General features: G+C 35.0%; 1 protein-coding gene and 1 non-coding gene across 2 annotated transcripts in view; both read left to right on the plus strand.

Moving 5' to 3' along the window:
* The window catches only part of LOC124991086 (calcium-binding mitochondrial carrier protein SCaMC-1-like), a 52,979-nt gene that overhangs the window by 10,249 nt on the left and 26,626 nt on the right, over positions 1-16,104 (plus strand). The window contains exons 2-4 of the mRNA XM_047561802.1: positions 3,516-3,642; positions 8,518-8,605; positions 14,414-14,525. Coding sequence (XP_047417758.1) covers positions 3,516-3,642; positions 8,518-8,605; positions 14,414-14,525 — 327 coding nt within the window. The remainder of the gene's footprint in view (positions 1-3,515; positions 3,643-8,517; positions 8,606-14,413; positions 14,526-16,104) is intronic.
* Trnaa-agc (transfer RNA alanine (anticodon AGC)) lies at positions 12,319-12,391 on the plus strand. The gene has a single exon. It is a non-coding gene; the product is annotated as a tRNA-Ala (tRNA).

Consider the following 16,104-nt stretch of genomic DNA (forward strand, 5'->3'; position numbering starts at 1 on the left):
TGTGAAGCTTTGTGGTCTCCTGTTAATTTCCTATAATTCCTGTATTCTTTCCTTATTGTTTGCTTTTTTGCTCCTCTGATTGGTTAATGTAAAATATTCTGTTTTACAGTTCATTGATTCTTCTGCTTGAATTGACTGTAAAAGTTTTCTATTGAAATTTTCAGTTCTATCATTGTATTCTTCATTTCTAGGAATTCTCTTTGGTTCTTTTTTCTTGTTTCTATTTCTTTGTCAAATTGCTTGCTTTTTTGTATGTTGTTTTTCTTATTTCATTGAATATATTCTAGTGGTTTACTGAACTTCTTTAAGAGGATTAATCTATTTTTTTTTGTCAGTTATTCCTATGATTTGGATGTGGTTTGAATGTCCTCTAAGGGTCCACACATTAAAAATTTGGTCCCTAGGATAGAGGTATTAGGAGGTACCATGGACCTTTAAGAGATGAGACCTTGTGGGAGGTCCTTATGTCATTGTGGAAACTCCCTTAAAAAGGACTGTGGGACCCCAGTCCTCTCTTTCTTTGTGCTGTTTTAAGATATGACTGCTTCTACACATTTCTGCCGTGATGTGCTGACATCTGCCACCCTCACTAGAGGCCAAACCAATGTAGCTGCCCAATCTTGGAGTTTGAACCTTCAAAACTATGAGCTAAATAAACCTGTCTCTTCATAAATTGGCTGCTTCGGGTATTTTGTTGTAGTAATGCAAAGGTGACTAATAGCTCTTCGTAGATCTATACTTCCACAGAATCTATTATTGGAGCCTTGCTAGTTTCTTTCGAGGTATCATGATTACCTAATTCTTTGTAATTCTTCTGTCCTTGCATTGCTGTTTGTGAATTTGAGGAGATAACCTCCTTTATCTGGTTTTCTGTCGGGGACTAGATCTTCACTATTTACTTTAGCCTGTGATTTTGAAGGGACCAGGTGGTGATTACCCTAGGCAGGCAGAGCTTGTTGCAGGTTCTGATTGGCTGTGCAGGCTTTACTTTAATGTGGGGTGGTGCTCCTGGCTGGGTACTGCAATAACAGTCACAGTATGTATTCCTTGACTAGGAAATTCCACTATTTGGGATCTGTAGTTGGCCAGGGCTGCATGATGAGCTCCAAATTTAGGAATCATCACTTGGGACAGGTGAGGCTATGCTCCTTAGAAAATATACCATTGAGTATTGACTTCCTGTCAGGGTGGAGCCATGGGGTGGGCTTTTGGCTGAGTTAGTGGCTGTTTGACGTCTTAGGATATGCAAGTATAGCCCCTAATGCTTCTCCAAAATGCATGAAGGAGGATTCTCCCTGCGGTGTTTTAGGAGAGACCATTTTTTCCCCCTTGTACTGGGGGTTGAACCCAGGGGTGCTTTACCACTGAACTACATCCCCAGCCCTTTTTGTTTTGAGACAGGGTCTTGCTAAGTTACTGAGGGTTTCACTAAGTTACTGAGGTTGGCCTTGAACTTGCAATGCTCCTGCCTCAGCCTCCTGAGTTTCTGGGATTATAGGCATGTACCACTGCACCTGGCAGGGGAGGCTTTTTGGCTGTGTGGAACTACTGCTTGACTTCCTGTGTCCATCAGGTCCAAAATGGGTGGGGGCAAGCATCTCCCTTGATGGGTGGTATTGTTGGAGTGGGCTCTGAGGCTGGGCATGGGGGCTAGCTATCTCAAACTAGGTTGAATTTCCCACTGTGTTTCTGAAGGCATCCAACTCAGCTTTTCAGATGGGCCACAAAGTTGGCTGGTGTCTTTGATCAGATGCCGTAGCTGACAGGAATATGGAGATACCATGAAGAATCACACACTGATTCCTATGGTACCAGCCTCCTTTTTCTCCTACCTGGCCCTCGATAGTCTAGTCTTGCTGCTCTACAATGTTCCGTGAGTGGGCTTCCTGGTAAGCGTCTTGGAATGCTAGGGAAGCTGGATGACTGCTTCTGGTTCTCTTTTCTTCCTGCAGAAATGGAATTCTATCACGAATTGTGCCAACTTGGGGGAGGGGGAAGAGGTAGGATAACTGAAGTGAGACTATTCTTTTTACTTCCTAATTCAGTTTTCATTCAACCATGAAGGCGTCTCAAGCTTGCTTTCAAGTAGTAGGGATTTCAAAAAAATGTTCTTATCTGTGGCTAGTTGCTAACTGAAATTTCTGGTGGTGGAGAGGGGAACCTGAGGCTTTTTATTTCTTCATGACATCACTCACAAATTAATTTTAACACAAAACTTTATGTCACTGGCATAAGTAGAAAGTTAGTAGATCAAAAGTAAGCATAAAATAAACAAAATAAATTAGTATTCTTAAATTGTGATGAAATACTATATTGTCTAATGAAATGGAGGCTTCCCCTCTGATTTTTTTCTGTAAAAAGTTGTCAAGTTTTGAGGCGTATTAGAACAAATCTGAGATAATCACAAGGATTGAATGATAGTTGAAAGAGGAATAATTTTATTACCCTGTGATTTAGTGCAATTTAACACTATTTTCATGTGTACCATATGCGTTTTACTTATTCGGAATTACTAACCTGGAGAATTAATTTGAAATCCTTTCCTGATCTATTTTTCTTCTATGTATTTTGTCCTTAGCAAATTGAAACTATTTAGAATTGTTAGGAATATTAAATGAGTTTATACATATAATGTGCTTAGAAGTGAATGCTCAACAAATATTAGCTATTATTATCACTGTTGTTATTATTCCATTTTCTAACTATCATCTGTTTTGCCTCCATACAAGTACTATCACATACTCTTGGATTGTTCTCTTTTATTATTCTATCCAACTAATGCCTATTTTTCTTTGCAAGTATTGGCTCAAGCAATCTTACCTCTGTGAAGGCTATTCAGAGTCTCTTCAAACCTTTCTGTACCTTGAATATATTCCCATTATGTCACCTAACATATTGTCTTTGATTATGGAGTTGTTTATTTTAGTCTGTAACTTGCCTCAGGGCAGAGACTGTGTTGTCTTGTCCTAGCACAGATTCAGTTCTCAGCTCATGGTATTTTTCAATTCAATAAAAATTAATTATGAATTATCTAATTTTTAAAATTAAGGGCCTATGGATGCCATACTTTATGATAGACACTATCAGTATCTACCTCCCATTCTTACTTTACAAAGCTAGGTCTCAAATCATTAAGCTGGGAACATACTAGAATTTCACATATTTTTTCACATTTAGTTCACATTTTATCCCTGATGGCAAAAGCTATGTATCTTAGTATCTTTATTCCTGTGAAGTACTTGGCATTCATTGTTTACCTCAGGTAAATACTTACTTATTAATAAGTTCATAATGACACAATGGCTATTGACTCTACTATTGCACAAATTTTAAAAATATCTCTTGATGTACAGATTTAAAAATCTCTTAATGTACTTTGTAGCTGTGACAGAAAAAAATAGATAGTGGATGCTTATGGCAATCATAATTAGTGTAAGTGAAATGTGCTAATGTTAGCATGGTATAGTGACTTTACTTATAATACACTTCTACAATGAGTTTTTTCACTATTGTAGGATATTCTTCAGGCTGGAGATACCAATCACAGTGCAGGATTGGACTTCGAAGAATTTGTGCGGTACCTTCAAGACCATGAGAAAAAAATGAAGCTGGCATTTAAGAGTCTGGACAAAAATAATGATGGTGTGTGTGTGCTTCATTCACAGCTTAATGTGAATAAGTGTCAGTAGTAAAGGGTACATTCACTAGCCTTTAATTTATTCCTGCTGTCAATGATACACATTATTTCTGCTAATTGTCTAGCAGTAATTTTTAACATTCTAGGAATAACACAAAACTATACTTATTAGTCATATTCCTATGTGGTTTCTGTCTTTTTAATAACAATTTTTGTGGAAGTTTATGTCTTCTGAATTTAAAGTTTCTTTGCTTTAAAAAGAGGAGTACTTCCTCTTTTTTTTTTTTGTAACATATGAGCTGAAACTATAAGGTAATTTAGAAAATGATTTTTTTTTCTGATTGTGAAAATAAATCTGTTGCAGGAGATTTAGATAAAACAGACAAGCTCCTGAAAGAAAGTAAAAATTTCTTATAACCCTGCAATTTAGAGTTGAATTTTCACATTGGTTATGTTTTTCATTTTCTTCAAGATTTTCTGTGTTTTTTCTTCATTTTTCTTTCTGCTTACCTCTCTTTAAATAAAATTGCAGTCACATATGTAGTGTTATGTTCTACCTTGTATGTTTAATGTTATACTGTAAGCATTTTCACTTCATTTAACATTTTTTGCAAACAAATTTTAATTACTGTGAAATATTCCATTTATAAATATTATTCAATCATTCCCATATTGTTAGATATTTAGAATGTTTAAAATCTTTTATAAATAATAGTATAATCAATATCCATGTGATTTGCAGAGGGAAGCACTGCTCTATTGTATTTTGTACAGATCCTTAGAGAGACTAAATAAAAAGGTAAAATTCTACTTATGCATTCATATGTAGTTAAACCTCCCTGGGTAATTAGAACCTAATTATACCCTACTTAAGAAATACATATTAAGTTTTAAGTTTTATGAAATCTAATTTTTGTTGACTGAAAAATCTACTTGGTCGTGTAAAGCTACTTAAAGAATTCTACTGATGGATTTTTGAATGAAACAGGATGTAACCTGAATGTCTCAGGCTTTAGAGACGGGTGAATACAAAAGTGACTAATTTTCCCTTCATTTCCCAAATCTCAGTGGTCCACTTTCAATTCACTTTCTGGAAGAAAGTTTAGACATTTCTGAACCCTTCAACTAAAATAATACTCAAAAACTTTAGAAGTTCTAACAGACATCTGTGAATTAGTCCTGGTCATCTGCTGATCTAAGATTGACAAATCTATTATAATGCTGTTCTGGAATTTTACTCTGTTGTTGTTACCACCTTGATCATCATTCGTGAAGCTGAAAATCCTGTCTGGTAATCAGTGAAAATAGAATGCCATTAGAAAAATATAACACACACCGTTCCTGATAAAACTGTGTATCAGTGCTTGTGGATATTGTAGTAGAGAGTACTCTTTCAGAAGTGAATAAGTTATACAGCAATGAGAAAATCTCAAAGTGATATGGTAAGACCCAAGTAATAGGGTCTTGACAAGTCAAAGTGGAACATCACAGCTCAGCCCTCAGAGTCCTGCAGAGGTACCATTCTGGGAGAGTTACCTTTTCTAGTGTATTAGCGTCATTGTTTTGAGCATTTGAAGTGTAACATAGGTAGAGTTGAATCTCTACTGTTGCCAGCAGGCTGCTGCCCACCTGGACTACAGAGGTCAGGTTCCAGCAGCCCTGCAGAAGCACTGCTCTCTGAGCTGCTCTCTGTTGCTGAGTTGCTGTTATTGCTGATGTCACAGTAACCAACTTTGTGTAGAGTTCAACCAGTTTACCTTGACCAGACTGCTTATTGAAGGATTAAAGGAGAATACATATGTTACAAGCTGAATTGTCTCTCTTGCTTAGATACTTGAAACCTCAGTTCCTAGTATCTCAGTGTGACCTTATTTGGAAATAGGATCTTTGTAGAAGCAGTCAAGTTAAAATGAGGTCATTAGCATAGCTAGGCCGTATTCTGACTGGTGCCCTTATGAAAGGGAAATTTAGGTAGAAAAGAGAGGAACACAGGATTGGAATGATTCATCTACATGCCAGAGGTGCATGACTGCATACAACTTGATTTTGGACTTCTGGCTTCCAAAATTGTGAACTAAGCCACCAGTTTATGGTAATTTGTTACTGTAGCCTTAGGAAATGAATATACTTTCCCCTCTGTGTTATGCTTAATTTGAAGCATCTGCATTCCTGCTGTGTTCAGCCAAAATGTTCATGGATTGCTGTTGCAAATATGTGCATAAAGAAATTATTAAACAATTTCATCATTAAGTTTTCTTTCTTAAGGGGAGTTTTGTGGGGATTGAGGAAATGGAGGAAAAGGAATTAACATTTATTGGACTCTTCTATCTGCTATGTTTGTTCTAGCTACTTTACCTACTACATTTCATTTTATATTTCACACAGTCCTTGCAGTCTGAGAACTAAGCCTTAGGAAGGTTAAATAATTTTGCTTTACATTGACTGTTCTAATGCCAGGATTTATGCCCCTTTATCCCATATTGATCTGGGCTTTATCATTTGACTTGCTTAGCCATTGAGACATGAACAAGGTTTGATAAGTACTTGTACATTGTAACTTGCTATTTTGGAGTACTGCCTCTTAACCATCCTGAGGCACCAGAAAAGAAGTCTAGCTACCCATCTGTAGAGATGCTCACTTAATCATCGCTGTTCTGCATTCTCATCAGACAGGTATGTGATTGAAACCATCCAGCTGCCAGCTACAGTTGGACCTTCAGATGAGTGAATTCACATGAAAACCTAGGCAATACCAATACAAGAGCCAACCAGTTGAACCAAGCTCAGATTTTAAGTTCAGATTTTATACTCATGATCATACATTCTTTTTAAACCATGAAATATTAAGGTGATACATTATAGCAATGGATTACTTGTTTAGGAATGGAATAATTTGCAGGTCTCCCTGGAATTACAGTGCTGGAAAGGTTGGAGTCCTCTTCATCCATCTAAATACTGTTGTTTCATTGAATTCATTTTTAAGTCTGTCATTGCAATGAAAGAAATTTAGATTTTTCTGGGTCAGTATATAAACAAATAAAAGGGGTTCTTGAGAAGAGGTAATCACTTGAACAAAGGCATGTTGGGAAGTTACCTTACAAGGTCAGAGCTGGTTAAAGCCCATTTCAAGTTTGGTCCCAACATAATATTTTTGAGAAAAATTTCATTGATAGATAACAGATTTAGCAAAGTGCATAAATTATAAGTATAATAAATTATAAATTATACATATAAGCTGCATGAACTTTCATAAGGTCAACATATAATAAGAAAACAGCATCTAGAACAGAAAGCAAAATATTACTAGCATCACAGAAGCATTTCTTTTGTACCTCCTACAAATCACTACCCCTTGCCAAAGTACCTATTGTCATGATTTCTAATACTATATGTAAGTTTGCAATAAATCTTTATTAAATAAATGTGTCTTGCTCATAATTCACCTTGCTTCTTTTATGGAAGTGTTTTTTTCTTTGATGGTCTCTTGTTTATCCTTTCTAATACTTTATATATGACTCTCGTTTCTTACTCCTTTATTTACCCTTCCATTACATTTTATTTATAATTCTTCTGTTAACATACAGTTAGCACAGTGTAATATATTTTAAAAATAGAGCATTAATACAAATTTATAAACTCATTGGGGTTTTTATTAATCTTTGAATTCTTTCACATTTAATATAGAGATTTGCAGAGTAGGTTGTTGAATTTTTAAAAATTACTGAATTGAATTCATAAATATTGTGTTTGAAGACTAAAATGAAATAGAAGGTAGAGGATTCAAACTTTCCCAGTTGAAGAAACTTTGATTTCTGGACTGAGGAATAGTCAGTAAATTCCGTCCATTTCATCCTTGGAACACTTAGGGCCTTGGAGTCACTGCAAGGAATCTGAGATTCTGTGTCTGAATAAAGGTCTTGAGCTACATATGCATATATATGTAGACTATTATTTATGAATGTATGCATAAACAGCCCTTGTTCATAAAATACAAATGAAAAGTGTGGTTGAATTTGTGGTAGCTTTTTTGTATTACCTATTTTTCAACTAGGAGACACTAAAGACTTTTCTTCATACAAAAAATTGTACACATATTTAAAAAGATCAGACAGCCTCAATTATCTTTATATGAAAGAAGAATCAAAGATATTTTGGATTTTGGGAATGATGATTAGGTTTGTGTTTTAGAATTTGAGTCATATATGGAATATTTAATTTTCCCTTCCTGACATCCAGCCATGTGAGAATGAACAGCATGGTGAATGTGTAATAAGCATATTTTTGATTTGAGTTATTTAACATGAGGTATGGTTATTTAAAATTGTTTGGTGTTGTGTTTTAAGAAAGATGTATTTTAAGTATTTTGTCCTTATTGAGTGGCCTTATTTTCATGCCCCTGAATCAGATCTTCAGAACTAGCTTTTTCAATTCTTTCCAAGTAGGTATAATAATCAAGAATCTGTTACAGATCTACTTGGGTGTCAGCTGTATTTTGAAATGTAGAATTCGGATTTTAGAAAAGTAACACAGTGTGTATATACATATTATGTAATAATACAAGTGGGATCTGGATCACCACCATGCAATTATATTCATGAATATTTTTGCAGCGAAACATGAATGTTCACACTAAATTAGATAAATAATTGACCAAAGTTAACCTCACATCAGTTTTAAGCAGATCTTGTCATCAAAATGAACTTTGATTCCAAATTTACAAATAGTTTTTGATATTTTAGAGTTTCTTAAGCATAGGGTTATGGATTTGTGACTATAGACCTATAAGATCCATGAACCTTTTAAAAGACTTGTATCCTAAGTATAGTTTGCTTTGTTATCTTTTCAGATACTTTAATGTGATTTTTTTTCACTTTTTAAAGGAAAAATAGAAGCTTCAGATATTGTTGCTACTGTGAAATCACTGGGTATACATATTTCTGAAGTTCAGGCAAAAGAGATTCTGAAAAGGTGAGCACTTATTCTCACTTAATAGTTTTTAACATTGTATTATCTACTTAAAATTGTGTTTTATTATTTATGTCAAAAACTATTATACAGTGATATTTCTACCCTTACTCTGTAACTTTGTATTTGCTTAATTCTGTCTTGCTTTGAATATATTCCTCTGAAAGCAACTTGCAAAGGCATTCCAGTGAGTGCTTGACCATTTAAGCAGTGGGAACCAAGTGAACTCTCATATAGTCTCAGTGTAACAGTTCACAGGCTGTACTTATCCCGGCCCTGTGTGTGTGTGTGTATGTGTGTGTTACATGCATGTTTATATATGGGAAGAGGAATGGGGAGATGTCAGAATGAGCTCCTGGCCTCCCATTATTGCTTGAATCAAAAAGTTGCACCTTTATTTGTTCCGCATCTTAAGCTTTCTGGAAGATTTCTTTTGAAGAAGGAATTCTGTGGTTGAAACTGCTGTGACTTATCCAAAGGGACAGAGATAATTTATTTTAAGGAGGAAAGGGGAAGTCTGAGAGATGAAAGGGAGACCTAATGTTGACTGGATCCTCCTACTCACCTTTACTATGCTGCTATATTTTCTCCCCACAAAACAAACTGTTAGAGGATTGCTTTCACAGGCCCAGAGAAGCTTGATGGTAGTATGCTCATTCTCAAACTTCCCCGGGTTTGAGAAGTAAGCACAGCAAAGTACACATATTGAGAACTCTTGAGTTCTCTTCAGGTAGTATATGTATTCCCAAATCCACTTGTTCAGTCCATTCCTTAAATTATATCAGTTTGGATTTGCCTATAAGGCTTCCAAGTGTCTGGTGCTTTGATATATCCTTTGTGTAGAGGAGAATCTTACTGTATTAGAATGGCATGTGTGATGGCATATGTGACTTTAAATGGCCTCAAGCTGTGGTCTTGTGGCTTATAGCAAGGATGAGAGATGTGTTTAAAGCTTGAGAAGAACTAAATAAATTGTAATGTGGGGAAGTTGGGGGAACAGAACCTGTATTTGCCACATAAGATATTATTACTTCAAAGATAATGCTTTTAATTCTGGCAATTTTATTTCTTTTCCAATCCTTATACCTTTGATTAATCAACTTTTCTTGCTAGAATGGTGTTGAATAAAAGTGGTAATGATGGTCATTCTGTCTCCTGATTTTAAAGGGAATAGTTTGATATTTTATCATTAAGAATGGCTTATAATCTTCTTTCTTTTGTTTTGTAAAGTGATTTTAAAAAATTACAAATGGGATTATATTTGTGAGATGCTCATGTATCTTTCTTTAACATGTTAATATGCAAATTATTTTATAGATTTTTCTCCTTGTTAACTTATCCTTGCATTCCTGAGATGTATGCATCTTTTAACAATACATTCTCCCAGAAGTCTGGGAGGCTGAGGCAGGAGGATTGCAAGTTCAAAGCCAGCCTCAGCAACTAGTGAGGCCCTAAGCATCTTAACAAGACTCTCTCTCAAAAACGGACTGAGGATGTGGCTCAGTGGTTAAACAACCCTAGGTCAAATCCCAGGTTCCACCACCAACAAAACATTTAACAAAACAAAACAAAACAAAAAAACCCAAATATTCTGATGAATTCCCTTTGCCAAAAATTTGTTAGTAACGTTTACATTTTATGCTGTGGGAGAGATCATTCTGTTCTTTTCTTTGCTTCACTGTCCTAATTTAATTTTGATTTTTAGGGTAAATTGACCTCATGGAGTGAGTTGAAGATTAGTTTCCCTTTTCCCATTCTCTGTAAGCAATCGACAATTTCACTGAAATTTTTTCTCATTGTATTATGAATTATTTCAAATAATCAACTTCTGACTTCTCTCACATATCTTCCTATTGTCTTGGCCACAGCCTGTGTGGGGAGGGAATAGGTAGCCTTCTAACCCTCGGAGGTGTGAGGTGTGCACTGACTGGAAATAAAAAGTCTGAAAAAGTAGTATGAAGAAATAAAGACAAAGACCACAAGAAATATAGTTTGATTGGGTGCTTGAAGGGTGGAAGAGACCTGATGGGTCTGATCCTAACAGAAAAAGCCTGGAAATGCTTTATTTATAGTGAAACACACCAAAGGAATTTATGGTGAGGAGGGGTTCTTCCAGGTAAATAAGAAGCCAGAGCCTGTGTGGAAATTGGCCTGACTGGGGACTTATCACTTGCACAGTGATTCTTCCACCTCCAGGCAGTGGGCACTATAAGGCTAGTTGGGGCACTGATACCTCTTCCACCTCTGAGGAGTTGTGTTGGAACCTAGGGCTGTCTGAGCCAATAAATTACCGCGGTATCACAGCTTTGAGTCCGACGTCTGCTAAAGCAAGGAAGCAGTCTCAGATGGGTGAGAGAGTTCTCAGAGTGGCCTACATCCGCTTGCCTCAGATGTGCCCATAGTTCATTCTCGGCTTCCAACACTATTGTATTTATGAAATTGTTTGAACATGAGAGAACCTCAAAGCACATAAGACTAAAAATAGTACAACTGTTCTGTTCTTTTTAATTATTATTTTTGCTAAATTGGATGATTAGTTCACTAATTTCCAGATTTCTATTATAACCAAGAGCAATTATCTCCAATTACCTTTATAAGTACTTTTGATATGTCATACAAATTCTGATATGTGATTGGTATTTTCATTCTTATTTAGGTCTAAATTTAAATACCTGTACATACTTTTTCTTTTCACACCAGATATTTAAAAGTAGGTATTTAATTTTCAAAACATATTGGGATTTTAAGTTTTTTGTTATTAATTTCTAACATAATTGTATTTTATAATGATTAGAGGCTTATTTTACCCAGAAGAGCTAACAATTCTAGAGTTTTATGGATCTAATAATATAGCCCCAGATTTGTAAAGTAAGAATTGATGGGACTACAAGAAAGATTTGATGGATGATTATAGCAAGGAAGTTTAACACATATTTCTCAGTAATGGAACAAGCAAACAAAATGTCATTAAGGATAGAATATTTGAACAGTACCATCATTAACCCTTGTGGCTAGATTATCTTTACTATATATATAAAATATATGATGATACTTTTATATATATGTACACATGTGTGTATGTATATATATATATATATATATATATATATATAACACGCACATATATTAAAGCACATATAGAAACTTGTAATAATTAACTCTGAGTGGGGTGCTGTGATGCATACCTATAATCACAGCTACTCCATAGCTAAGGCAGAAGGATCACAAGTTTGAGGCCAACCTGGGCAACTTAACCTGACCTTGACCCAAGATAAAAAAGCAAAAGGTCTGGAGATAAAACTTAGTGATAGAGTGTCCAAGGGTTCAATCTCCAGTACCCACCCTGTCCTCACTCCCACCCAGCACACACAAAAAAGAATTGTCTGCTGTCTCATAAAGAAATGTAAAAAATTAAAAAGATTTGGAATATAGAATATATTCTCTATTCACAATGCAATTCAACAAGAAATAAGATTTCTTATAATTTTTTATCAAAAAGATTTAATAGGACAAACATGATAGAGACTTGGTAGTTTTATCAGTCTATGGATTTTTTTTAAATGATATGACAAGGAGTATTTTATAAACCATTACTCAGAAAATCATATGTTACTGTACTGTTTGGTATATTGGAAATATGCTTTTAAATCATATTCTAAGATAAATTACAAACTGCCAATAGCATTGATTTATTAAGATTTTATTTGGAGGGGGCTGGGGATATAGCTCAGTTGGTAGGGTGCTTGCCTAGCATGCACAAGGCCCTGGGTTCAATCCCCAGCACCACCAAAAAAAAAAAAAAGAAGAATTTATTTGAGTAAGCATTAGTTATAGCTCTAGGTGCAAAGAATGCAGCTGTGAACAAGCCAAAGTTTCTGCTTCAGGGTTCAAGCCAGTAGGGAGAAAATGCCAGGTGATTACATAGAGCAGCATAATCAAAAGTGGTAATATTGCCCACTGGAGAGTCTGATAGTAAATTTTTTTTTTTTTTTTTTTGGTGCTGGGAATTAAACCCAGGGCCTTGTGCTCATAAGGCAAGCACTCTACCAACTGAGCTATATCCCCAGCCCTGGTAGTAATTTTTTTATCTGAAAATGTCTTCATTTTCATTTTTTTGGTGGTTATTTTGTTGTATACAGAATTCTTTTTTTTTTTTTTTTTTTTTTTTGCGGTGCTGGGGATTTGAACCCTGGGCCTTGTGCTTGCGAGGCAAGCACTCTACCAACTGAGCTATATCCCTAACCCTGTATACAGAATTCTATGGAGACTTTTTTTTCCTTTCAACACTTTGAAATTATTATTAAAGATGTTATCAGACATCTTTAATGATAAAAATTCAATAAAATTCTGATGAAAAATCAATAGTTGCTTTTTTTCATTCCTCCTATATATAATATATTTTTTGCCCTCTTTTCCTTTCTTTCCTTCCTTCCCTTCCCTTGCTTTCTTCCTGTTTTGAACTCAAACATTGCTCAGCTATGGAATTCCCATTAAACTCACAGTCCTCCAGTTTAGCTATTTTAATCAGGCTAAAGGTATCATACAATAGTTTAGTATTTGTTCAAAGACTGAAAGGGATACCTATCTAGAAAATTTGTCCTGTAATTACCATCCCTGAACCCCAACTTCTGTTTTATTCTACCTACTTGCTCTGTATTTAGGCTCCTACTCCTCTATGTTACAGTTTGCAGATTGTCCCCAGCCAGAAACCAGAGTGCATGGGCAGCTCATCTCATGTGTTTTCCTTTTCTCAAGAACTACTCTGAGACCAATGCCTAAAAACAGTTATTTCTTATGTTGTGTCTAGTTTCATAATTGCTGATGATGAAAGTATAAGTTCTATACCCATTATTTTTTCTTGGCTGGAATTGGAAATTATACTAAACTTTTTGTTGGCAGAATAGGTTTTGTTTTTTAGAATTTCCACTTTGAAAAAAGCTATTGAAAAAAATTTTACTTTCTATTCAGACACAAATTCCATTTTAAAATTTGAGTTATTTAAAAATTGAGTAAATGCTGATTTTTGTATGATAAAAGTGAGTCTTAAGTTCATAAATAAAAACTTATTTTAAGGCCTATCAGAAACCTATAAATAGGGAAAAAAAGGTGAGAGGAAAAATATTAGAAGATCCAAAAGGTTAAAGGTCACTCTTCAGTTTTATTCGTGTATCCAACAAACATTCATTAATACAACAAACATTTATTGACTGCTCAGTACTAGATATATACAGGCGATTTAGGAAATAGTCTTATTATTTGAGGGATAACAGGATAATATGAGAGAAATACAAACAAGTAAAAAATTGAAAAACAATGTAAAATGGATTACAGTTGAGTTTGGTACTCCTTCAAACTGTCAAGATTATCAAAAACAAGGAAAACCTGAGAAACTTATTGTAAGCCAAGATTATCTTAAGGAGATATGACAAATACATAGAATGTAGTATTTCAAATGGAATCCTGGGGAAAAAAGAAAGTTTGAATAAAATATGAAATTTAATTAATAATGACTTATCAATATTGGTTCATTAATTATAACAAAGGTACCATAAAAATGTAAGATGTTACCAATAGGGGAAACTGAATGTGGGGATATATGGGAACCGCAAATCATCTTCTCAATGTTTATAAAAATCTGAAACTGTCCTAAAAAATAAAATCTTTTTTTTTAAAATGTGAAAATACAGTGATATTTGTGGAGTTCAAAGGAGTGGCTTCAATAATAAATATTTAGGAAGCATTTGATTAGTTTTTATAATGGTGCTAACTTTATTTTAAATGTTATAAGCAATATTTTTAAATTTATTTCAGCATTGATACTGATGGAACAATGACAGTAGACTGGGATGAATGGAGAGACTACTTTTTACTACATCCTGCAAAAAATATCAATGAGATTATTCATTTCTGGAAACGTTCCACTGTAAGATTACTTTGTATTTTACTGTTTTCATTTTTCTCTAAATATCATAGCTCTTATTATCATTTTATAGTCCCTACAACATTTGTTGCCTTAGTGGCTAAAGTTACAGTATTCCCTCATAATAATGTTCTACTAATTTAGTAAGGTGGGGGGAGGTGTTTAGTATTCTATAGGCACAGCAACCACAGATTTCTTTGTTTGCTGAAACCTGGATCTCAAAATAGATGCTTATGAAACGGGCATACTTTGTGTTAAGAATCAGTTACTGCAATAGTTGGCCTACCCTGAGAAGTAAAAAATAATATGTATTTCTTTTTTCATAGGTATGATGTTACTGTCTGGTCTTCTGTCGTAGGAAATGTAAAAGTCAAATATTACAATTTCAAAATCATAGAGTCAGAATGAAATATATAATTTAGCCTCCTAATTTTTTGGAAAACAAACACTTGGAGTTGTAAGGAGCAAAGAAAATCTTATAATTGAGGACTTTTTAGATCTTTTTCACTCTCAGGTGTGAGGGGTTAAGTTAATAATTTGTTCATGACTTACTATTCTCACCCACCCTCATGGGGTTCCACCTCTTCTCCATAGACAGTATAGGGGAAGAAAAAGAGCATAAACTCTGGGGTGAGAATGTTTGGGTTCCAATCCCACAACTGCCACCTACTAGCTTTGAAGTAGCTCCTTTATTAGCTGAAACATGAAGAGTCATGGTGCATTGATTCTCTTTATCACACTTTTTGTTGGCAGCATTTGTAGTAATTTTATCCCATATCATGGCCAGGGTTGTATCTTTATGTCTCAAAATGTGCAGCCTTTACTTGAGGCTTATGTTACTGGAATGACATCAAGGGTATCAGTATTTGAGGTAAAATTGTAATCATTTTGCATGTGTTCATTTGGGAGACAGCACCATCTTAGGGTAAATCCTCCTGTTGTTTATAATTTGTATCTTCTGAAAAATCGGTTTCTGCCAATTGTGCAGCCTGATGTTTCTTGACCTCTGCTGCCTGGTCCTGCTGTTCTTGTCATGAAACTCATCTGGTGTATGTTGCTTGTCTTCATTGTGCACCTTCTTCTATGGGAAATGAGAACAGCCACATTGTTAAATATAGTAGAATAATGTACTTTGATTATTTTGATGTTTATGGCAGAATGAAATGATGCTTTTCCCTTAGAGAAATTCAGTTATAAACATGAAGGCAGAAAGCCAGGGCCTTGTGCTCTGAGTTCCATCCCAGCCTTCATTCATTAAATTTTGAAGGAGACCTTGGTCTCTAGTTAATGGCCAAGTCTGTCATTCCTCCTTAAGAAATATTGTTTGTAGTTTGTTCTACCAAAATAGGAACCTGGAATGCAAGTAAAGGATGGATTTTTTTTTTTTGGGGGAACTGGGTATTAAACCCAGAGGTGCTTTACCACTGAGCCATATCTCCAGCCCTTTTTTGTTTTCTATTTTGAGACAGAGTCTCACTAAGTTACTGAGGGTCTCCCTGAGTTGCTGAGGTTGGACCCAAATTTGAGATCCTTCTGCCTTAGCCTCCTGAGTTGCTGGGATTACAGACATGCACCACCATGA

The sequence above is a fragment of the Sciurus carolinensis genome, chromosome 1 (genome assembly GCF_902686445.1).
Source record: "Sciurus carolinensis chromosome 1, mSciCar1.2, whole genome shotgun sequence".
Lineage (NCBI taxonomy): Eukaryota > Metazoa > Chordata > Mammalia > Rodentia > Sciuridae > Sciurus > Sciurus carolinensis.